This window comes from Leptonychotes weddellii, chromosome 9 (assembly GCF_054177405.1).
Source record: "Leptonychotes weddellii isolate Sample4059 chromosome 9, ASM5417740v2, whole genome shotgun sequence".
Lineage (NCBI taxonomy): Eukaryota > Metazoa > Chordata > Mammalia > Carnivora > Phocidae > Leptonychotes > Leptonychotes weddellii.
In genome coordinates this window covers 22,771,039-22,794,177 of record NC_138377.1, presented here as the reverse complement: position 1 = coordinate 22,794,177, position 23,139 = coordinate 22,771,039, and the positions used below count along the sequence as shown (strand labels likewise).

The following is a 23,139-nucleotide window of genomic DNA, read 5'->3' as shown; positions in this document are numbered from 1 at the left end:
TCCGGTTCCTTCCCCAGGCCCCCAGTATCCCCAGGTTGCTGAGCTTGCTGTTTCACTTTTTCCTCACTCCTGTGAACTTTCTCACTTCCCTACCCACCCCAACCACTCAGCACAGAAATAATCCAATTTTACTTGATTATTAATCATTACATTCTGCTGCTGTTTTTGTTTATTACTTTTTTTTTTTTAACCATTCTAGATTTAATTGAGTTGATTGATTAGCACAATCACTGACTGGAAGGAGATACTCTGTAACCCTCTCCTCCCCCAGCCTGTATTTTTACCCCAGAGAGGACCAGGGCTGACTGCTGGGGTCCAGGGCTCAGCCCCTTTCAGGGCTTCTGCTCAGAGTTGCAGTGGCATGGCTTGGTGGGCTGGGAGCCAAGCACCTGACCTTGTCTGGCTGAGTGACCTGGAGTGCGTTCCTTACCCTCTCTGAGCCTGAGGTTTTTCATCTATAAAAAGGGGATTGAACTGAAATGAGCCTTCTGATCCCTTCCCACCCTAAAATTCTGTGAAAACTCTACGTCTAAGCTCCCTGCTCATCCCCGGTCTGTGAATCATTCATTCATGTATTCAGCATCACTGAGAGCCCCCTCTAGACCCAGCCCTAAGCCAGGTATTGTGGGATCCAGATGTGAGCAAGGCGAGGGTCCTGCCTTCTAGGATCTAAGGGGGGAAGCCCAACAAGCAGCAAGTCTAGTGTTTATAACTGTGTCCTACATTGAGCAGGGTTTCAGAAGGGAGTCCCTGACTCTGGAAAGTCGTAGAGGGTTAACATGTGGGTTCAGTCCAAAACAAAAACAAATCATAAAAAACAAAACTGAATAGACCAGTTCGAGGAAGGGACCTTTATGGAGGGCCCCTGTGTGCCAAGTACTGTGCTGAACACTTTCTTCTCCTCTTCTCTTTAATCCTCATACCAGCCCTCTGAATAAGGGAATGTGATAACAGTTTTACAGATGAAACTGCTGAAGCTCAGAGACGCTAAGTGGCTCACCTGAAATCGCACAGCAAGAGAGTGGGAGAAGTAGACATTGAAATGAGTGTGAATGACATCAAAGAGTGTCTATTCTCTTCATACAGTTTCACACCATGTTACAATATTCAATAATTTGAGAAAGGTTAAAAAAAAGTTGAGCTAATTTTCCCAAATAGCACTTCTCCCTTTTCATTTTTGCACATTATTTTCCATGTATACCCTTTTTATATTGCCTACATGGGTAGCTTGTACAAAGGCCCTGAGGTAGTAATGCCCTTGGAGTATTTGGGGAAGAGAAGGAGGTCCATGGGGCTGGAACGAGGGGAGAAGAGTGGAAGGTGGAGTTGGAAGGGAGCCAGGGCTAGCTCAAGGGGGGCTTCGCAGACCAGAGTTGGGCCTGGATTTTATTCTCAACATGTTCTGCCATTGTCTTCCAATTCCTCTTGTATCAACAGCTCTGCAATTTAGCCCAGTGGATGTGGCATTATTTACCAATATTGAAGCTGTTTCCAGTGGGGTTTGTATGTGTATGCACGTGTGTGCGCACGTGTGTGTGTGTGTGTGTGTTGGAAGTAAATACTACAGGTCACATTTCAGGCATGTGACTTTTGGCATCTGATGAACGATCGGAGTCTAAATCGGTAGGAATGAGGTAACTGGTTCAGTGTTTGATCATTTGTGTGGCTCTCGGCCCACAAGGCCACACTGTGACCTCTGACTGGAGAGAGGACAAGGTGTTCCAGGCGGTGGACTCGCGTGCGTGGAGGAGCAGAGCTAAGGAAGAGCCAGGCTTGTTCAGAGGCTTCTGGCCGTGAAGCAGGGAGCCAGGGGTCGGGAGGTAGATGCCTCCTGAAAACAGGTCGGCATGCATGGCCTTTCACCTTCTCTTCAAGAGGCAGAGTTGGCGCTTTTACAGTTTTTATCAATTTTTAAAAACTTCTTATTAGACTAATTTGGCATTTACAGAAAACTCCCAGAGCTAGTGCAGCGAGTTCCTCTGCGTACTCCTGTGGTTTTGCTGCTCGCTCATCGCTTACATTACCCTGGTGCATCTGTCCCAATGAAAAGACTGACATTGCTATGTGCCCGTTAACTACACTCTGTATTTTATCCAGATTTGAGTCCCTTTCCCACTGATGCCCTCTCTCTCTTCCAGGATCCAGCCCACAGTCCTCTGCATTTGCATTTGCACTGCATTTGGTTGTCCTGTGTCTTTAATCTCCCCTGGTCTGTGACCGTGTGTCAGACCTTCCTTAGTTTTCGTGACCTTGACAGTTTGGATGCATGCTGGTCAGATATTCTGCCTTTGTATTTTTAAACTTTCTGTTTCCATTTGGAATCCTGATGTTGAGAGGCCGTGACATGTGGAGGTCAAGCTCAGAACTCAGGAGTCCGAGGGGCCTGGGATCATCGCCTCTGACCCCGACCCATGAAGCAACATTTAACAAGGAAACCTGCCCTTACAGGAGGGATGAGAATACTTACTGCCAGGGGCCTGATGAAGGTTAACTGGGTAGACGAGTAAAGTCCTCGTCAGCTGGGTTTCAGTTTCAGTTTCATTAGTGGGTGGGCACCTGGTGGGACTGATTGTCCAGAAGACCTTGGTCACTTCCTCTCCAGGAGCCAGTTGTGAAATGCCACAGGGTGTGACAACTTTGCAGGAGGCTGACACTTTGCAAAGGTTTTGAAAGTAATATCTTAATTTGATCCTTATCATAACTCCATGAGGCAGCAAAGATGGGTTTTCCCTGCTTTCGAGATGCAGAAACTGAGGCTCAGAAGGTCATCAGGAACCTGCTGAAGGTCATGGAGGAAGGAAAGGGCAGAGGAGAGACTTGAACGTGGACTTGGGAGGGCCAATATTTGATGCTCCTCCCAGTGTAGCCTGGCTGAGCCGGCCAGCGGCTGGGCAGGCAGCTGTCAGTGGGTGTCCATGGAGAAGCCCTGCTCTTGGGATCCTGGGCTGGAGGGGTTCTGTCTTTGGGGGCCGGAGGGCTGGCATTTGGCTCGGCAGACGCATCAGGGCGGGGGACTGGAGAGTTATGGATTCCCAGTCTTTACATGTCATATTGATCTCAAGCCATTGTATTATAGGCAGTGTTTCATTTTGTAATGTGCATTTCTTTTTTTCTTTAGGTGATTTCATTTTTAACCCTTGAGTTACCTGTGAAACCAGCATGAGCCAAAAGCTCGTGACTGGCGTCCTGCTTCCCAGGTAAATCTCAGGACCAGTTAGTCCAGCTTTCTTCCACAGGGCCCCTCTGTCACCCCCTGTATCATATGTCCTCAGGCCTCTCTGGCAGATGGCTAAAGCTGTCTCCATTTCCCTGGAAGGGAAATAGAATGACTGAGCCCAGAGAAGGCAAGTAACTGTCTCAGGGACACACAGCCTCAGAGCTGGGGCAGAAGCCAGACCAGTTAGTCACTGGGTTTTTTCTACCAGACATAGTAAGAACTCAGAAGACCCTTGTGCTGTTTATTTAAAAACAAAAACAAAAACAAACCCAGAAATGTAAACTATAAAAATGCAATTCTACCCTTGAGAGGCATATTTGTGTGCGTGTGTGTGCGTGTGTGTGTGTGTGTGTGTGTGAGAGAGAGAGAGAGATAAGGAAAAAAAAATAGAAAGCAATTTTGGCACCTAGGCCAAAAAACCAAAATTTACCCTTAATTCCACCAAGGCACACAGAGGTTGGAGGGGTGGGTAGTCCTTTCCAAAGGGGCACCCCCCGGGCTTGTAGCTGCCATTCCTTTGATATGGGGGGTTCCCATCCCATCCACTTTGAACTTTCTACATTCAAGGCTCACAGCCCCCCATGCCCAGCTCTGCACACAGATGACGTGGCCCTGGTAATTCTGCTGCTTCTAAGTGACATCTCTCCCGCCTGTCCCCCGTCACCCAGTCACGGCCAGGTGTTCAGATTTCTGAACAGCCGAGTGTCTTCTGGAGCAGGCTGTATTCACCTGCTGGTCCTGGTGGCCGGCCTTGATCTTTGTAGGGGTGGGGGTGCCCGGAGTGGCTGAATTCCCAGGCATGTGCGTGGGGATGGATTAGAGATCAAGGCACGACCCTTCAGCGGGACATAGAAGCCGTGTGCCTCAACATCTGTGTGCCTCGATGGATTTTCCCATCTGTAAAATGGGACTAAAACTCCAGAGCTACTGTGAGGATTAAATAAGCTTCTGTGTGCAAACCGCTTTGCATGTTGTAAGTGCTTAGCTAGAAAGGAAATTCAGTGTTTGGATTCCACTAAATCATACAGCAGCATTACTGTCCTTTTGTGTTTTTCTCCAAGGGGCTTCCATGTCTGTTTTCTCACTGAGTCTTTACAACAACCCAAGAGAAGAGAGTAGTTTTGTTGGACACAGTTAACCAGTGTGGCAGCTGAAGTGCAGACAAGTGTAATGCATTCATTAAAACAGTGGGGGCGCCGAGGCCTGAGTCAGAGGTCCGGGGGTGGGGGGGGAAGCTGGCTAGGCTAGCTGTGTCCTGGTCTGGCCCGCCTGCCAGCAGACCCTGCCCCTCCAATCTCCACTCACGAGGACCTTTCTTCTCCTCCTCCCCCCTCCCCTCCCCAAGAGCAGCTGTGTTCCCCAGGCCTGACCGAGAGCCCCACCAATCCCGTCTGGTGCTGGCGGGGGGCGCTCCACCTCTCAAGCCAGTGGCAGGGCTCGTGTCATTGCCGGCAGCATCTTGGGGGGATGAAGGTTGCATTAGTGAGCAGTGATTGAAATGCAAAATAACATTTTGATCGAGCCAGCAGGCTGTTTATTTATCAGATCAATAGTCAAACTGCCCCATCTGGAGAAGTCCTGTGTGATAAGTGACAGGGGTTCCAAGGGCAAGCCTGGTGAGTCCACCCCGGACCCCCACCTGCTCAGATGAGGGGAGGGCTAAGGAGCCTGCGAGTGACCACCCCCGCCTCTGCTTTCCCCTTTCCTCATTTTCTTCTTATATATCCAGTTCCTAGAAGAGAAGCCTGAGACCCACGTTGTCAGACACCCCCCCACCCTTGCTGGGCCTGGAAGGACCCGTACCCAGAAGAGCGGAGGAATCATAGCAGTAGCTTGTGTTTATTGAGCACTTACTGTATGAGGTTGGGGTGTGGCCGCGAACCCTTCGCTCTCGTACAGAATCAGGGTTCTGGCTCTGAAGTCAAGGCAAGCTTTTCCCAACCCTCCTTCTTACAGGTTTTCATACATGACATTGATTTTTGTTTTGTTTTGTTTTAAAGATTTTATTTATTTATTTGACAGAGACACAGCGAGAGAGGGAACACAAACGGTGGGGAGGGAGAGGGAGAAGTAGACTCCCCGCCAGGCAGGGAGCCCGACTCGGGACTCGATCCCAGGACCGTGGGATCATGACCTGAGCCGAAGGCAGACGCTTAACGACTGAGCCACCCAGGCGCCCCTGACATTAATATATATATATATATATATATATATATTTTAATATTTTGAAACCAGATTTCTCAGTTAGTGGGTCTGAGATGTTAGCTGTTCCTTCTAAACACATCACATGATTTTGGGTACTTAAAAAAAACACACACAAAGTAAGAAAAATCCATACATCATTCGTAAAGCCTTTAAACCGGGATTAGCGGAATTCGATGGGCACTGAGGGCAAGGTTGACCCTTTAGCTCCTTTCACTGGGGATTGTTGGACCTGGATGTCTGGGCTCTGCTCTCACAGCACTAGCTGGATTCCTGTCCTGTGGCTCAGGCCCGGGACTGTCCCACCCTGAGAGGGTGCTGGGCTTGGGGACTCCTACCCCACCCAACTCTCAGACCTCGTTCATTTGTTCACTCAACCAGTGTTTATGGAGCCTTGTGCCCGGAGTGTTCTAGACAGAGGGAACAGCAGGAAAAGAAGAACAAGGGTCAGAGGCCGTGCGGTGGGAGCACAGTGGTGTTGTCAAGAGACAGCCAGGAGGCCAGTGTGGCTGGCCCAGAGTGGGCACGGGGCAGAGCGGGCAGGGGGCAGTATCTTTGGTGGTGGGGTCGGACCCTGGGGGCCTTCCGAGCTGCTGGGGTGAGGACTCCTGCTTTCCTGGCAGTGGGATGGGAAGCCCTGGCTGTTTTGAGCAGAGGAGTATTGTGACTTACTCCCTTTTGCTTTGTAACTCACTCCAGCACTTTCTGGCCCTGTGACCCCTGCCAAGATAGTCAGCCCCTCTGCAAAATGGGGAAAACGATAGTACCTACCTCAGTAGGTTGTTGCAAGGGGTGTAATGCATGCGGTCCCGTGCCCAGCACGGAGTAAGCCCTTGGCAGGTGCGCACTGTCGTCCGCATTACAGAGGTCAGAAGCAGGTTCCCAGTTGGCTTCAGTGCCAGGCCCCCGCCTGTCCAGCTGAGTTAAGACGTTTCTTTGTCATCTGCTCCTTAGCACAGAGACTGAAAAATTGAGTCTGGAAGAGGAAAGGGTGCGGGGAGCCCCAAGTCTCCTGTGTCATCCCCGCTGTGCACAAGGCCACATGGGAAGGCCCACTGCCTTGGCCAGGTGGTGGAAGGAAGCGTTGTCCCCCTCACTGGGTCGGCACACTGCCCCGCAGGAACACACGTGGGGAAGTGGGACTTAGGCCCAGCAACGGTACGCACAAACCAGACCCAGGTGTGTGATTGCACAAGGAGCAGAGGGGAGGTCAGCAGTGTGAGCCACGCACCTTGCATGTTCATTCAGTCCTAGGTTGCATCAACAGAGGTATAGTGTCTAAGATGAGAAGGGTGTCAGTACTGCTCTGCTCTGTGCCTATCAGAATGTACCTGGAAGGCTGGGCTCCGTTCTGATGTTCCTCTTTGTGAGGAGTAAACAGAGCAGAGGAATTACTCTCCAAGGAGGACAAAGTGAGCAGGAGTGATTCCAGGACTAGGGGAGGCTGAGCCTCATAAGGACAGGGCTTCCCAGGGAGCAGGAAGCCACCGTCAACAATCCAGGGGGCTGTCGTATGGAAGAGGGGGTCAGACTTGTTCTGTAGGTCCTGAGAGAGTTGCATGAACTATAACTGGAAGAAGAAGCCAGAGAGAAGAAATATTTTGGCTCTTGACAAATAACTTTTTTTTTAAATACACTCCCGAGTGGTGGGAGGATGAGATAGCTGCCTCCTGAACTAGGGATCTCCTCATCCCTGGGGTCTTTAGTGAAGGCAGGCAGCCAGGGACAGATCAGAGGCCCTTTGAGGTCCTGGCCTGCTCCGAATGTGTCTGGCTGGAAGAGGGCCCTGCCTGCCTGCCTCCCCCACCGCCGCCGCCTCCCACACAGCGCTTTCCCCGAGTGCCTCCCTCCCTCTCTTTCTGCAGGCTCTGCTTAAATGTCACCTCCTCTGAGAAGCCTTCTTTGGCCGCCCTACCTGGCACTGCCCTCATCCTACCATCTGTCCCCTTCCCCTGCCCCGATCACTACCTGAATGTGTACTATTTTGGTTGTTTCCTTACTGTATTAGTTAGGGTCGCTAACACTAGCTATTATTATGTACAACCCCAGTGTTTCAGTGGCTTAACACAGCAGAAGTTTCCAGCTTGCGCATGTGACGTTTTGGGGAGGGCATTTGACAGGTAGCAAGCATTTCATGAGGTTATTCACGGGCCCTGGCTCCTTCCAGTTTGTGGCTCCGCCATCCCCCGGGGCCCTGGGACCCCCTCCTGGGCCCTCTGCCTGGATCCTGTGTGGCCACCGATGGGGGACGACAGAGCAGGGGGTTCAGGGCGGGGAGTACCATGGGAGATTTTGATGGGCCAGTTGGGGAAGTGGCTAACATCATTTTGCCCACATGCCATTCGCCAGGACTTAGTCGATGGCCGCAGCTCACCGAAAAGGAGGCTGGGAAATGTAGTCTCTCTGACGTCTAGGAAGAAATGAAATTGCTTTTGGTGAACTCATAGCAGTCTCAGCTACGCTTATTTATCATATTCCATTGAATCCATGTCATCATCTATTGTTAAAGGCACCATTATTCTTGGAACCACTAATCAAATTAAACTATAGCATGCCATCGATTCAAGATGCATTCTGATTGCCAAGACGTTGAAATATGAAAAGATGGTGTAGCTCAAGGTCAATGAAGTATGGTATTGTCACTCGTTGAGGGCAGGAACCTGTCCACCTTGTGCACTAATCCATCCCCAGGGCTAGGATAGTGGCTGGCACCCAGTAGATCTCCGAGGAGTAGTAATGGAGTGACAGCGAAGGAGTAGGTGAATGGATGAGATGGTATGTGAATTGCTCTTTTGGTTAAGTATCAGAATGCCCCAGGTGTGAGCCATTGTGTCAGGGAATCAGACTGTGCTCCCTCACCTGGGCAGAGGTGCTGCTGGGTTTTTGAGCAGCTACCGACAGCAAAGAGGACTCCCAGGACTCTGCCCCTAGCCAGCACCCTTCTCGGCTGCCTGCTTCGATTTTCTGCTCCCTCGCTGCACTTTGGTGCGAAGTGTGACCTTGCTCACTCTCGAGCTGTCCATCTCGCACTGCTTCTGTCCCTTCAGAGGCGGCTCGGATGGCACACATCTCATGGGAGAGACTCGGCCCAGCTCGGGTCAGGTGCACACCCCCTGGGTCAATCAGCTGGGCCAGCGGGGTAGAGGTCTGTAAGAATGTGGGAGCTCCGCGTGTGGGCACGCTCGCTCACGTTCATGCCAGTAAGAGATGGAGAATGTGGGAGAGTGAGGTGTCAGCTCCCAGGAAAGAAGCCAGTTAGTTCAGATAGCTGGTTCTGGTAGTGCCTGAATACGGAGCCCCTTCGCCTGAAAAGGGACTTTCTGGGCGGAAGTTCCCACACACAGAGAAGCATGCAAATGCATGATTAAGTGGTGGATAGGCAGGTGCCCAGATGGATGAATGCTGGGAGGAGGAGAGAGTAAGCAGTCTTGCTTGTGGTGGGATTGAATGTTTAAAGGACTCGGAGTGGAAGCCATCTCATTACCAAAAAAGGGGTGCTGTAACTTCGGCTAGCAATTATTTATTGAGCATGTACTGTGTGCCAGGCACTGTTCTTTTTTTTAAAGATTTTTATTTATTTATTTGAGAGAGAAACAGTGAGAGAGAGAGCATGAGAGTGGGGTGAGGGACAGAGGGAGAAGCAGACTCTCCGCTGAGCAGGGAGCCCTATATGGGACCCGATCCTGGGACTCTGGGATCATGACCTGAGCTGAAGGCAGACGCATAACCTACTGAGCCACCCAGGAGCCCGCCAGGCACTGTTCTAAGCTCTTTTCCGTATTAACTTGCTAATCCTCGAGACCACCCTATGACATGAATACGATAATTATCATCCCCATTTTTTAGATGAAGAAACTGAAGCACAGAAGGGTTCGATACCTCAGAAGGGACCGAGCTGGAATTCAAACTCAGGCAACCCAGCTCCAACCACTAAGCTCCATGGCCCAGCACCGTGGCTACTGTGAGGCTTAAGTGGCATCTGGAAATTGCCAGATGTGTTCAGTTATAGGAGGTGGGAGGTTTATACCACATCGTGGCTTGACGGAGGGTGAAAATACAACCAGATTCAAGAAGAGTTCAGATAAGTTCACAGATGTCAGATCTCCAGTAGCTAATGAAAGGAAGGATGCTTGTGGTGTGGTTGGGAGCATACTCTGAATTCGTGATGCTCTCCTTCCTCCAGACACTCCCTTTTGTGGTGTTCAGAGCCCAGCGTTGGCTAAGAGGGCCCAAGTAGGAGCCACCTCTGGGTCCTGCTTGGGGGGGCACTCCACTAAGAGGACTGCGGTGAAGGCTGATGTTTGGAATCGGTCCCTCCAGAGGGGCCCCTGCGTCTAATTTGCTCAGAGCCGCACTATGAGCCGCTGTCCACTGTGGGCTGGAGCTCGGCCAGTGGACAGACCCTCCTAGCTGCCCCAGGACAGCGGCTCCACGTCCACTTGCCTCCCCCCTGCTTCAGCAGAGCATCTCTCTTCTCATTATGATGGATGCAGCCTGGAAAATCGTGGATAAAAAGCTCCGATTGAAAGGCACTAATTACCCGTCATTATTTTCCACGCCGTAATTTGTGTGGAAAGAGATTTCAATCAGTTGTCCGGGACCAGCCCGGTTTTGACTAATCTTTCCAAGACAAGATGCTTAATTACAGATTTTTGCCATAGCTTCAGCACTCGGGGGGAGGCAGGCTCTCGCTGAAGCCAGTTTGCTCTTGGGTCGTCTTGCGGTCCTGGGTCCCGGAGGGGGCCCCGCGGGGTGTTAGCCAAGTATTCCTGGGGAGTTAAAATCCAGACGCCACCAGAGCGGCACTGGGGTAGTGTGGTGGCAGAGGGAGGGTGGCAGGCGGGCCACTGTGTCTTTCGACCCCGAGCAGCCCCCCAGCCAGCCTGGCTCTCTGATTAGTAACTTTGAGCGAGTCCCCGCTTCTCAGGCCTTCAGTTCCTCATCTGCAGGTCACCGGGGTGGGCAGCAGAATCTCTGGGAACTTTCAGTCCACGGACCCCCACTGTGCTAGTGTGGCTGTCCAGGAAAACGGGTCTGTTGTGGAGAGATACACATATGCCAGATTTCAGTCGCACAGGAGCGATAAAAACACCATTTATTAAAAGAGGTGATTCAGACTACTCAGGGGGGAAATCAATTTGAATTTAAGAAATAAAGGAAGTTTAAGAAAAAATATATGTAATTAGAAAATATAAATATATATGATATAAAAACATATATAATTACATATATATATAATTATTGGATCTTGCATGTACAGAATTGGATTAATTAGAGTCCTTGGTTCCTAATACTTCTCACCATTAGCCACCTCACCCTTCCTTCCTTCTTTTCCTCCTTCCTTCCTTCTTTCTTTCTTTCCTTTCTTCCTTCCTTCCTGCTTTCTTTCCTTCCTTCCTTCCTTCTTTCCTTCCTCCCTCCCTCCTTCTCTCCCTTCCTCCCATGTACTAAGTGCCCACGAGTCCATATCCCAACAGGAAGCTGGGATGGTTATTCACATTCAGCCATGCGGTCCTCCCCATCCTGTCCCCCTGTTAAAGCCTCCTCTGCATTCTTTAAAATTTTTATTTATTTAGTTTTTTTTCCAATGATTTTTATTTATTTATTTATTTATTTGACAGAGAGACACAGCGAGAGAGGGAACACAAGCAGGGGGAGTGGGAGAGGGAGAAGCAGGCATCCCGCCAAGCAGGGAGCCCGACGCAGGCTGTGAGATCAGGGCCTGAGCCGAAGGCAGAGACGCCCAACGACTGAGCCACCCAGGCGCCCCTGCAGTCTTTAAAAATTTTAAGGGAAGTTTAGCTGTGCTACTTTCGGGTTCCTTGAGGGGCTGGTTCATGACAAATAAAGCCTTGCTGGAGGGTCTGAGGGTCTGTTATAATGAATAGGTCGGGTGGCCCCTGGTTAACGAATTAATTATGGAAATGTACATAAGAGTCTCTCAAGTGTTCAGAAACCATTTTTCTTCTGTATAGTGGATTCCCGTTTCAGGCTTATTTATCCTCTTAATTTGCCTAACCAACCAATTTCCCTCCTGGTAAATGGCAAGTTCCTTATGGAATCGTCCTCCGGTCTATATATGGGGACGTGGTTGAGGGAAGAACTTTGCTGGGTTGAACCACAGGTGGCCAGAGGCTGAATTTTCTGGAAGGGGTTTCCTGGGAGAATGACAACAGCAACCAACGTCCATGGAGTGCCTGCTTGGCACCAGCTTGGGCTACACGTTTTGCCTCTAATCGTTTATGCTCACGCAGAACAGCCCTGTGAAGGAGGTGCTGTGACTGAGCCCATTTTACAGATGGGCACTCTGAGGCTGAGAGAGAGTGACCTCAAAGTCAACAGCTAGTATGTGGCAGAACCGGCTCATCTGCTGTCAGAGTGCAGGCTTATAACCCTTAAGTGACAGAGCTGCTGTTCTTGCTCTTCCACGGGTGGCCTCAGCACAGAGCCAAGGGAGGGCTGGGAGGACAGCCCCTCTGGCATGCCACTGGCTTGTTATGTGTGGTGGGGTGGGCTCTATCCCACAGAGGAAAGCAGGCCAGACCTGAGGCCAGCCAGGCCCGTCCAGACCCCTTGCCTCCGAGAGCTTCTGTTCCTCCAGAAGCTTCCCTCCAGCTGCCTGCCCACCAGCAGGCCATTGTGAGGGGGCCAGATCCCTGGGAGTCCGGCTTAAAAGATTACACTTGTCTCTTGCCGGGACACTGGAATTTCTCCTCCTCTACAGATCTGTGGCTGGCAAAATAGCTCAACAGTTTGGGTTTCATTCAGAATCTCCAAGATTCTGTTGGTCTGTGTATGAGGAAAACCTTCAACCCACTTCGTTGTCCAGCAGAGCCCCACCCCCCCCCACCCCGAGGTGAGCTCAGGCACCCCTGGAGGCCAGGCCACTCTGGGGCACAGGGTGCCACACCGAGTGCAAGAGGGCCAGAGGCGGAGAGCTGGTTGGGGCGGGAGGGAGGCCAGGCCTAATCAGATGGTGGTGAAATTGAGGGCGTCTCTGGCTGTGCTTCTGTTACCCATGGATCACAGGGGCAGTGATGCCTCGAGGGCCTTCGACAACTGGCCACTGCTCTTTCGAAGCCTGCTTAGTTGGGGCCTCTGTCCCCTCCCATGAAGTCAATAGTCATCGACCCGGTTGGGAACTGGGTCCCAGCCAACCACAGATGATGGACTCGATGTGACTCCCTCCTCCCCAGAGTGAAATGTCAGCCACCTCCCCTCATCCTGAGGCTGTGCCCTCCCTGCACGCCATCTGGGCACCCACCCCGTGGCCACATCCTCCAGGGCCTCGGCATCCAGGCTTCACCTCTGACATCTTCCCTGACCCCATCTCCAATCCCCCAGCTTTCTCGCTCCTTCCTTTGCTCTACCTCAGCCTACACCCCCAGAAACCAACATGCTCCTGGCCCTTCCCCCCACCATTTCCTCCCGCTTCTACCCTTTCTGCTATGACCCCCTCTGTCCGAGACCGGCACCGTTCATTGGCCCAACCCTCTGCTCCTGGACCCCCCTGTTCTCCCTCTTCCCTCTTCCATCTCTGTCAGTGATTCTCATCTGGGGGGGATTTTCCCAGCCCTGTCTGGAGGTTTGGGTTGTCCTCTCTGGGGCAGGGAGGGGGCTGCTACTGGCCTCTAGTGGGTGGGGGCCAGGGATGCTCCGAAACATCCTGCAGTGCACAGGATGGCCCCACAGTGAAAACTACCCTGCCCCAAATGTTAGTAGGGCCGAGGTTGAGGAACCCAGATCTAAGCTGCTGGAGGACACAGGGCTCCTCTGCGTTGCTGGCCCTGCGGAATGAAGACATTCCTCAGCGGCCTGGTAAGCCCGTATGCCCCGATTTCTGCTCTCTCCTCCCTCCACAGCTTCTATTGCAAGCTTCCTTCCTTTGCTTGGACTTTCTGCCCTCAGCCTTCACTCCCTGTGCCTCTGGCTTCATGGACTGCGTGGAAGGGGTGGGGAGGTGAGGGGTCTCAGCCCTCCCCTCTGCCACCCACGCACCTCCCTCCCTCTTATTGCTTCAGCTCATTTCTCTTCCTGCATTCCAGATTCCCGTCAACCCTCTGGCTGCGTCATTCCCATGCTACACAAACATGATGCCCCTAAGAGTCACACCTGGGTTGCTAAAGCAAAGCCGCCAGAAAATGCAGACTCCTGGGCCCCACTTGCAGAGATGCAGGTTCAGGTTATGACGGAGGTGGGGTCAGGCCCAGGCCACCAACCGTTCAACAAGTACCTCAGCAAACTCTGGTGAAGGTTGGACTAGAATTTGGGAAAAGTTGACATTTTTTACCTTTTATACCTTCAGTCTCTCCACCTTGATTTGGTCTTTACCATTAGCATTGAACGTAGTCACCATATAATTCATTTTCTACTTTGGGGAGAGAAGTGGGGGGGCGATGGGTAATTATACCTAGTCAGTAGGTAGGATCAGGATCACCCAGGGCCTACTGCAAAGTGTGGATTCCATAATTTTTAAATGCCTTAAATTCCTTCCATTCTTCCTTTTTAAAATTTTATTTTTAAGTAACCTCTACACCTAGCGTGGGGCTTGAACTTACAACCCCAAGATCAAGAGTTGCATGCTCTACCAACTGAGCCAGCCAAGGGCCCCAGATTCCCTCCATTCTTAACACACGCCGTCCTCATCAAAGAAACCAACAGTTACCGACAATAATAACCAAACATTCCTTCTCTGCCTCCATAATCCCCAAGTTCAAGTGGATGGTCCTGCCTGAAGGTGTACCAGGAGGAACCCCACCCTCACAGCCTTCTCTGCCCTTTGCAGCTGAACTTCTTCAAAGAACTGTGTCCTCCATCCCCACCATGCCTTGTCATTCCTCTGGTGAAGTCACCAGCCACCTGATTGCTCACTGCAGTGGACACTTGCCACATCTGACTTCCCCTGACCTTGTAACCACCTGTCACCTGCCACCACTCCCTCCTCATTGCATTTCCAAGACACATGCTCTCTTTATTTTCTTCAGCTCCTCTGGCCAGTTCTCCTCTGCCCACTTCCTGGACTTCTTTCCCCGTCCTTCCTTTACGTTTTGCTTTAGAATGAATGAATGATGTGCCAGAGGTCAGGACAGATGGAGACAGGATTTTCCTGGAGGGTCTGGCATCTCTAGCAACTTTTTGTCCCTTGCCTGGTGCATCAAGGACCAGGCAGCCCAGAGGGTCTCTGTGCCCCCAGGGAGTTCTCAACTCTCACACTGCAGGTGAAGAAATGACAGTGAGGAAGGTCCAGGGCTTTGGAGGGCTGCAAGCTTGAGGCCTCTGCTGGAGGCAGCTCTTCCGGAGGCCTGATATTGAGGGAGGCAGAGCACTGCAGAACTAGGGGCTTGGATCTGCAGTCAGATGGGACTGGTTTGGATCCCAGCTTCTGTCTCTCATGACCTGGGACAAGCTTCAAGCTCCAGCTCTTCTCTTCTGTAAAGTGGGAATAATAATGTCAGACGGGTCATGAGCACGCAACAAGATGGTACAAAAGAAGGCGTCCAACATGTGACTGCCTCTGATGGATGGCCGCTAACTAGTCTAGCCCAGCCTCCGGAACAGAGGGGCAGACAGGCAGCTCCTGAGCTTGAAAAAACAGGCAGAAGAATCTGGAAGGAACTCTCAAACACGGAAAAGAAGCTGTGCCCCCTGGAGGAAGGTCTTCATTCAGTCTGCAGATGCAAATGAATGAGCCAGTGAATGAATGCAGCAAGACCAGTGGGGCACGGCTGGGGAGCCCCTGTGAGCCTAGAAGACCCCCTGGCCCTTTCTGGTGTTCTGCACACACTTTCTGGTGCTCTGCACACTTGTGTTTGAGAACGAGCTTCTTGAGATCATGGGCTATGCTTGTTATAACCCGTCCCATTCTCTGGCCAGCACTTGGCACATAGTAGGTGCCTGAAATAGGTGTTGACTCGCCCTAGAAAAGACATTCGGTGGTGGGGGTGGGGTGGCAAAATAATGGTCATGGGAAAGAGAAAGCTGCAGGAATGAAATCCTCAGCAGCCCCCCCCCCCCGCCACACACACACAGCTGGGATGCAGGCAATAAATTAGTGGCTGGATTTCCATGCAACTCAGAGGCCAGGATCAAGTTTGCTTCCTTCAGCCCTGGAGTCTCTGAACATGAGATGATAAAAGGCCTATGTGAGGAGGCCAAGTGAGGTGAATGACATAGGCATTGTGATCTAGTGTTAGGCTACTACTGACCTGATGATCCCACGGGTAACTACAACCACAGAGGAGGGGGTGGGGGGACTACTGTAGTTGCCAGAATCACTGCTTATATCAGGTGTTTCTCCCGAAATCGCGAGTTGGTGGAGGTGTGGGGATGGAGGGCTGGGGTCTGAGAGCTGTCTCCCCAGCAGGGCTTGTCACAGTGGGCCTGGGGTGTTCCTGTGACCTGCAGAGCCTAAAGCAATGAGCAGCGGGGGATTCCAGGTAGAAGGGCCCCTGGTCGGCTCTCCCTGCCTGCCCTGTGTAGGGATGCTGTGGGGAGGTCACGCAGAAGTGCACTTGTGCCCACTCAGGCAGATTTTCTGTCCGGATTATGCCCCGCCAGGCTGAAGGCACTGCTTGCGGACATACCAGGGACCTGCTGGTGGATGGAGGGGAGGCAGGTGGCCATGTGGAACCCAGGAGGATGACAGGGCACCAGCCAGAGCTGTAAAAGGACCCAGAGGAGACCCTCGACTGGGGCTCCCTCTGCCGATGTAAGGGAAACATGGGGCTTGCAGGAGAGGGGTCTCAGAGGACTTGGGAACATTTGGTTTGGAACAGAAGACACCTGAGAGCCTCTATCTTCAAACGCTACATTCCAGTAGATAAACTTGGGAGTAGGAGCCTGATATGTAATCTTTTATCTTTGCATCTGCAGATCCCAGGTTCTGATTAGAACCGCCTGTGGGGCAGTGAGTTCCCTGTCTCTGGACGTGTTCAAATGTAGATGGATGGGACAACCCCTCGGGAGGTGGACTAACCATGAAATCATTAGTGGCACCAGGGATGGCAAAGGCCCCTCCCCATCATGAGATTGCATTTGGTGGGGTGGGGGTGGGCTTTGTGGAGGCGGCAAAGCAGCCTCTTCCCTGGGTGGTGACCAGTCCCTTCCTCCACGGACTGCTCAGGAAACAGGGGCTCCCTCTGAGCATTATTGGAGGTAGGACCGTGGCTGTTAACCAATGGACCCTCCAGCACTGAGACCCTCCCTCCCAGTTCTAGCCATCTTTCCGCTAAGCTGTACCGCTGACCAGTCAGCCCTTTTCGTTCTCCAGGAACTTTCTCTCTTTCCTTTCACTTGCTCCGTGGACATAAGCCCTGGGCTCCTCCATACCTCCACACAGGCAGGCCAGGTCAGGGACCTGTGGACCCCGACCCAGCCTCCTGATTCCAGATCCTGGCTGGCCCCAGAGGTCTTGAGTGGGCCGGGGCTGGGTTTCCCTAGACGTCCGCCTTCATCACCCTGCCGTGCGCTTTTCTTGCCCCTTTGGAGAGAGGCTCCTCCCCTTGTCCTGGGACCCTATGGGAGAGTCACACTTTGCCTGCCTTCTCACCCACCTGGCATGGGAGGAAGGACTTTCATTTTGGGAAACATTTGACCCTTCACAGTGATCTGGTCATGTTGGTAGTGCTCCCTTGACTCTGGGGTTGAGGCAGGGACGCCGAGAACTTGAAATACAGGGTTAAGAAGTCGCCGGGGATGCACAGAGCTGGGGTTGGAAGGCCCCCTCATGCTGCCTCGCGGAGACACAGTGTCTGGGGCCAGGTGGGACTGGGAAGCCAGCCTGCTGAGGACAAAGAAGGGACAGGAGGGAGGGGGCCTAGAGCCACCTTCCAAATGTGCCCTGGGCCAGAGGCAAACCCCAGGGGGCAGCCTTTTGTCACCAGCCCTGCCTCTTGCCCTGGCCGGGTGCCTTGCTTGTCATCTCGAGGCCCAGTCTCGGTAATGGTGGCCCATGGGGAAAGCTCCAAGCTTGGGCTTACCAGAAGCCCCAGTGGGCCTGGGTGAAATGGGTTATCCGGTCCGGGGCCCGGCACACCCAGACTTTACCTGTAGCCACCACGTGGTCTTGTCGTGCAGGAAGGTCGGCCACCTCTTCTGTCTGAATTGTTACCACTTTCTGCCGTTCTCCTGCCAGCAATGTGCAGAGAGCTGGGGTGCCTAATCTGAAGTTTATTGATCAAACACGGTTTTTTCTTTTTTTTTTCTTTGAGGACTCAGAAGGTTCTGGGGGGCGATGCCAGAAACTTGCTCTGGGCTGTGCGGCGTCCTGGCCAGTTGACCTTCTGGGCCAGCATTTTATCTCGCCAACGCCTTAGCATCGAGCCCCTCCCAGCCACCCCGCCCACTTGGTGCCCGGAGCCCAGAGCTAATTCCCGGGGCGGGTGTCACACCCACCGCACCCTCGGCGGAGCTGACCTGCCCGCGCTCTGTGTCCGCAGGCTGCTGAACAGAATGTCCGCGGACGACCGGCACCTGGGCTCCAGCTGCGGCTCCTTCATCAAGACGGAGCCGTCCAGCCCCTCCTCGGGCATCGACGCCCTCAGCCACCACAGCCCCAGCGGCTCGTCCGACGCCAGCGGTGGCTTCGGCCTGGCCCTGGGCGCCCACGCCAACGGTCTGGACTCGCCGCCCATGTTCGCGGGCGCCGCGCTGGGGGGCACCCCGTGCCGCAAGAGCTACGAGGACTGTGCGGGCGGCCTCATGGAGGACTCGGCCATCAAGTGCGAGTACATGCTCAACGCCATCCCCAAGCGCCTGTGCCTCGTGTGTGGCGACGTTGCCTCTGGCTACCACTACGGCGTGGCCTCCTGCGAGGCCTGCAAGGCCTTCTTCAAGAGGACCATCCAAGGTGCGTGCGGGCAGCGCGGGGGCGGCGGGAAACCGGGCCGTGCCCGCCGGTTGCCAGGTCGGGGCCGGGCACCGCGACGGCAGCGGTTCCGGGGGTTTCTCCTTCGGGATTCCGGGCGAGACGCTATATAGTAAACTCCAGGACTGTCGTGGGAACGGCAGACACGCCCACGTGGCGCCCCAGAAAACCCCAAGAAAATCCACGCAGATGCCTCCGCCCGCGTGTGCCCCTCACTGGTAGGGGGAGCACTCTCCAGAGCGTGTCCCTAAAATTTGATTTGGGGGGAGAAACCTGTGTTCTTTGCCCTGCAGTTGTAGACGCCTTGCAATAGAAAGGGTTGTTCCTCGTTGCGTTTTTTTTTTTAAGATTTTATTTATTTGAGAGAGAGAGAATGAGAGACAGAGAGCATGAGAGAAAGGAGGGTCAGAGGGAGAAGCAGACTCCTTGCTGAGCAGGGAGCCCGATGCGGGACTCGATCCCATGACTCCAGGATCATGACCTGAGCCGAAGGCAGTCGCTTAACCAACTGAGCCACCCAGGCGCCCCCTCGTTGCATTTTGATCGTTTTCTTTTTTTGGGGTGTGTGTGTGTGTGTGTGTGTGTGTGTGTGTGTGTGTGGAAGGGCAGAGGGAGAGGGAGAATCTCAAGCCGATTCCCCCACTGAGCGCAGAGCCCGACGTGGGGCTCGATCTCATGATCATGCCTGAGATCACGACCTGAGCAGAAATCGAGAGGCCATCGCTTAACTGACGGAGCCTCCCAGGGGCCCCTGTTTTGATCTTTTTAAATTACACAAGTGAAACACAATTTTCTTAATTGGGCAAGAGGCCAACAGAGCAAGGGAAACCCACTCACCCTGTCTGATCCCAACGTGGCCTGTCTTCAAGGGCTTTTTCCAGTGCATCTGCGTATCCGCTGAATCCTGTTCCCATGGCCATGAGGGTGGCTGCCTCTCTGGGGGTACGTGAGTGATTTAGTCCTAGGAAGGTGTGCAGGAGCCCTGGTGGGTGCCCTTTGTAAAATCACCCCAAGGGAAATGGGGGATAGTGGTGGGTCCACCTTCACAGAGCTGTATCAAGTTCACGGCACAGGGGCCAGCCCAGAGGAACAGCCTGGCGCTGGGTAGGCAAGACTCAATGCAGGGCGCCTGGGTGGCTCAGTTGGTTAAGCGACTGCCTTCGGCTCAGGTCATGATCCTGGAGTCCCGGGATCGAGTCCCGCATCGGGCTCCCTGCTCGGCAGGGAGCCTGCTTCTCACTCTGACCCTTCCCCCTCTCATGTGCTCTCTGTCTCTCTCATTCTCTCTGTCTCAAATAAATAAATAAAATCTTTAATTAATAAATAAATAAATAAAATCTTAAAAAAAAAAAAAAGACTCAATGCAGCAGGCCATGGGTCGAGCACTTGCGCCATTCATTCAGTTAAGTTTCTGTTGAGCATCTACTAAGCTCCAGCCCTTGTTCTAGGTGCTGTCGCTGGATAGACAAAAGCCTTCCTGCTGCACGTATCTGAGACGAGCTGATGCAGTTTTCCTGGGACAGAATTCGTAACCAGACTGGACAAAACCCAGGGGACACCTGTCCTGGCTCTGGCCCTGCCTGGCTGTCCTGAGGGTGTCCTCTCTCCCCCCTTCCCCATTTCACTTTTGAAAGAGTCAGGTTGAGCTTTCCTGGGATGACTTGCAGTTTATTCTTTCAACAAATATTTGTTTAAATTTCTTGTGATGATGTATTTATTAAATCAGTTGAGGGCCTTAGGATTGGCCATGTTTCCAGTTCTACCTATTAGTTGAGATGTTGTGGTGTAGTGACTATCCACCTGGGTCCCTGGGTCAGACCGCTCCATCCGTTACCTTATAGCTGAATGCCCCGGGGCATGCTGCCTCAGTTTCTCCCTGGGCTTCTGTTCTCAGTAAGGTGAGATGCTGTCACTCCTTCCTCACATAGAGCTGTTAAAAGAAGAGTAAGTGAATTAGTATGTATAAAGCACTTTGAATATTGCCTGGCACCTTGTAAGTGCTAAATAAATGCTTCCAAGTATTATTTTCACTTTCACGATACCACCTAGGACATATTACTAAGACAATAGACACATAATTTATCTTACCGAGCTGGCTTTTGTAATGACATACATTTAAGTAAAACGGTGTAATTATTTTGACTTAGGGTTTAAATTATTTTAGCTATTTTAGTTACAGCTAATATTTTTTAAATGAACCCTCAAAAAAAAAAAATGGTAAAAATTCAGCCAGTACAAAAGAGTAAAGCAGTAAAAAGTACATTTTCCTAAAACTCCAAACTCTGGGATTCCTTGTACCTTCCCCAGAAGGAGCCATGACACACAGTGCTTTCAGCAAATACTTACTGAGTGTGTTCACATCAGGCACTATGCTAGCCTCCAGCCTGGTGAATGAACACATCCCGGTTCCTGCCAGCTTCATACCCCTGAGTCTGGGAGCAGGCCCGGGAATCTCTGTATTTGAAAAGCACTGTGTGGTCATTCTAAGTCTCCTGCCTCCACCAGGGTTGAAAACCTCTGGGCTCATAGCCAGTCAGTATCATTGGATATCTGACAAATAAACAGGAGATGTTTAAACCAAATTAAGTTACGGAGAAAGCAATGTTTTCTTCCCCCATCAGGAGGTGGTCTTGGTAAGGTTGCCATTATTTTAGATTCTTCGAGACCAGTTTTTGAAAAATGGCTTTTTAGGGGACAGTCCCATTTTCTTCACTCCATATTGCTCTGAGCTAGAGGGGTTCTGGATCACATTTTTCGAAAGTAGAGGCTGGTGTAGACCCAGCAGAGGCCTGGGTGCTGCGAATGTCCTCAGCACGTCAAGAGCCCACGTGATGAACGATTTGTAAATAGTCTTAATTATTTGTTCCACGAAGAGGATAATGATCTTTTCCTAGAACTCAGAGGACAAATAGCATTTAGTGCCATCAGGACTGAACTGCTCTTGCCTCTTTTGTCACAAGTCCTGGGTCTTGTTTAGAAGCAGGAAGAGGTTTCTGTCTAGAACAGGGAAAAAGTACACTCTCTAAAGCTGATGGCTTGCTCTGGTGATTTTTATGAACTCTTTGGTTTTGGTCTAACATTGATTTTGACTTTGTTGTTTCTGGACCTGATGGCTGTAGAAAATTTGGAAGCATAGTTAAAGGATAAAGAGGAGAACGTGACCTATTGAATGACCTCAGAGACAGGTGGGAACCGTGTGTGTGCTCTGAGTGAGGTACAGGGTGGAAGCAGGAGAGAAACGGCACCTGCTTTCAAGACGCTGGAGTCTTAAGGCTTGGAGCACGTGAGGCTGTAGGCCTGGCCTTAGGCTCCAAACCAGTTTATGGGCCCCTAAGCATCTACCCAATTTAAAGAGGATATTCAAGCCATTTTTTTTTTTTTTTTAAAGTCTGATCACTTGGACGGAGGGCCTTCCATCACAGAATGATGCATTCATGAATTTATGTGAATGCTTGGAAAGCTCTGAAACTCGTGCTCGCTCATCTTTCACCTCCCTCCTCAGATCATTGCAGTCTCTCACTTCAGTGGTTATACCAATATGGGAAGAAGTTTATAGAAACAAGGATGTCATAGGGGCGCCTGGGTGGCTCAGTCGGTTAAGTGACTGCCTTCAGTTCGGGTCATGATCCCGGGGTCCTGGGTTCGGGCCCCCTGTTGGGCTCCCTGCTCAGTGGGGAGCCTACTTCTCCCTCTCCCTCTGCCCCTCTCCGCTGCTTGTGCTCTCTCTCTCTCAAATAGATAAGTAAAATCTTAGGAAAAAAAAAAAGGATGTCATGGTAGACTTGAGGAAAAAACAGATACCCGTTTCTTCCTTTTCTTTGTTTCTTTCTTAGATTTTATTTTTAAGTAATCTTTACACCCAGAGTGTGGTTCGAACCCACAGCCCAGAGGTCAAGAGTGAAAATGTTCCACTGACTGAGCCAGCCAGGCGCCCCCAACCATTTCTTTTCTTTAAATACTTACTGGTGCTTGGCTGTGCTCGGTGCTAGCACGGGGAGGGGGGTGTGCTGGAGAGATGGGCTAAGCACAGCCTCCAGGCTGAAGCCTGCTTTTGCCAGTCAAGCTGGATTGGGACACTGCCCCACCTATTAGTTTACGTAGTCTAGCAGCTTAGGCACATGGACAGCAGAATTGACTAGTTTCCACGGAGACCTTCTCGCTGCAAAACCCAGAACATGTACTGTCTGGCCATTTATAGAAACAGTTTGCACTCCCCTGCATGACAGACAGCACTGAACAAGGTAGGCGCAGTCCCTCTGCCCTCAGGGAGCTTAGAGTCAACCCGGAGTAGTGCCATAGCCCATCGCCTGCCCTCTTCTAGGCTAAGCGCGTTTGTTGTCGGTGCTGGAGGTGATCATGACACCCTGAACAGATGAACTTAGCCACAAAAGAAGCACCTTCCTGAAGGGACACCGTGGCTCCATGGCAAAGGAGATAACCCTCAACCTAATTGAATTTACTAGCATATCTAAAGACAAAAATGTGCTCATCAAAGAGGATTGATCAGCCCCAGAGGCATAGGAAAAAAAAAAAAAAAGGCAGACTTTGGCCAAGGCACCACTCCTAGGAACCGGGAGTCAGCCTGGGGACACACTGATGTCATTAAACGTTCCGTTGATGTGATTAACATCTTTTTGATTATGATCTAGTTCCCCTGTATGTCTTCTGCTTGGAATGAACTTGCTGGTACACCAGTTTCTCTTTGTACTTGAATGTGCGTCCCTGGGCTTACACATCAGGTTTCGGAATTTGGGCGATGGGAGACTGACCCTGAGAGATTGGAGCCCCTTTCTGGACGATGATACTGACTTCATGGTAATGAAAACCTCAGTTAATGGGTATCAAAGTAATGAGG

The 23,139-nt window shown here is 51.7% G+C and overlaps 1 protein-coding gene across 1 annotated transcript in view; it reads left to right on the top strand.

The window, feature by feature from the left end:
• The first annotated feature begins 2,810 nt into the window (after positions 1-2,810).
• ESRRB (estrogen related receptor beta) overlaps positions 2,811-23,139 on the top strand; it is a 68,256-nt gene continuing 47,927 nt past the window's right edge. Inside the window, exons 1-2 of the mRNA XM_081830173.1 lie at positions 2,811-3,197; positions 17,857-18,266. Coding sequence (XP_081686299.1) covers positions 3,160-3,197; positions 17,857-18,266 — 448 coding nt within the window. The 5' untranslated portion in view covers positions 2,811-3,159. The remainder of the gene's footprint in view (positions 3,198-17,856; positions 18,267-23,139) is intronic.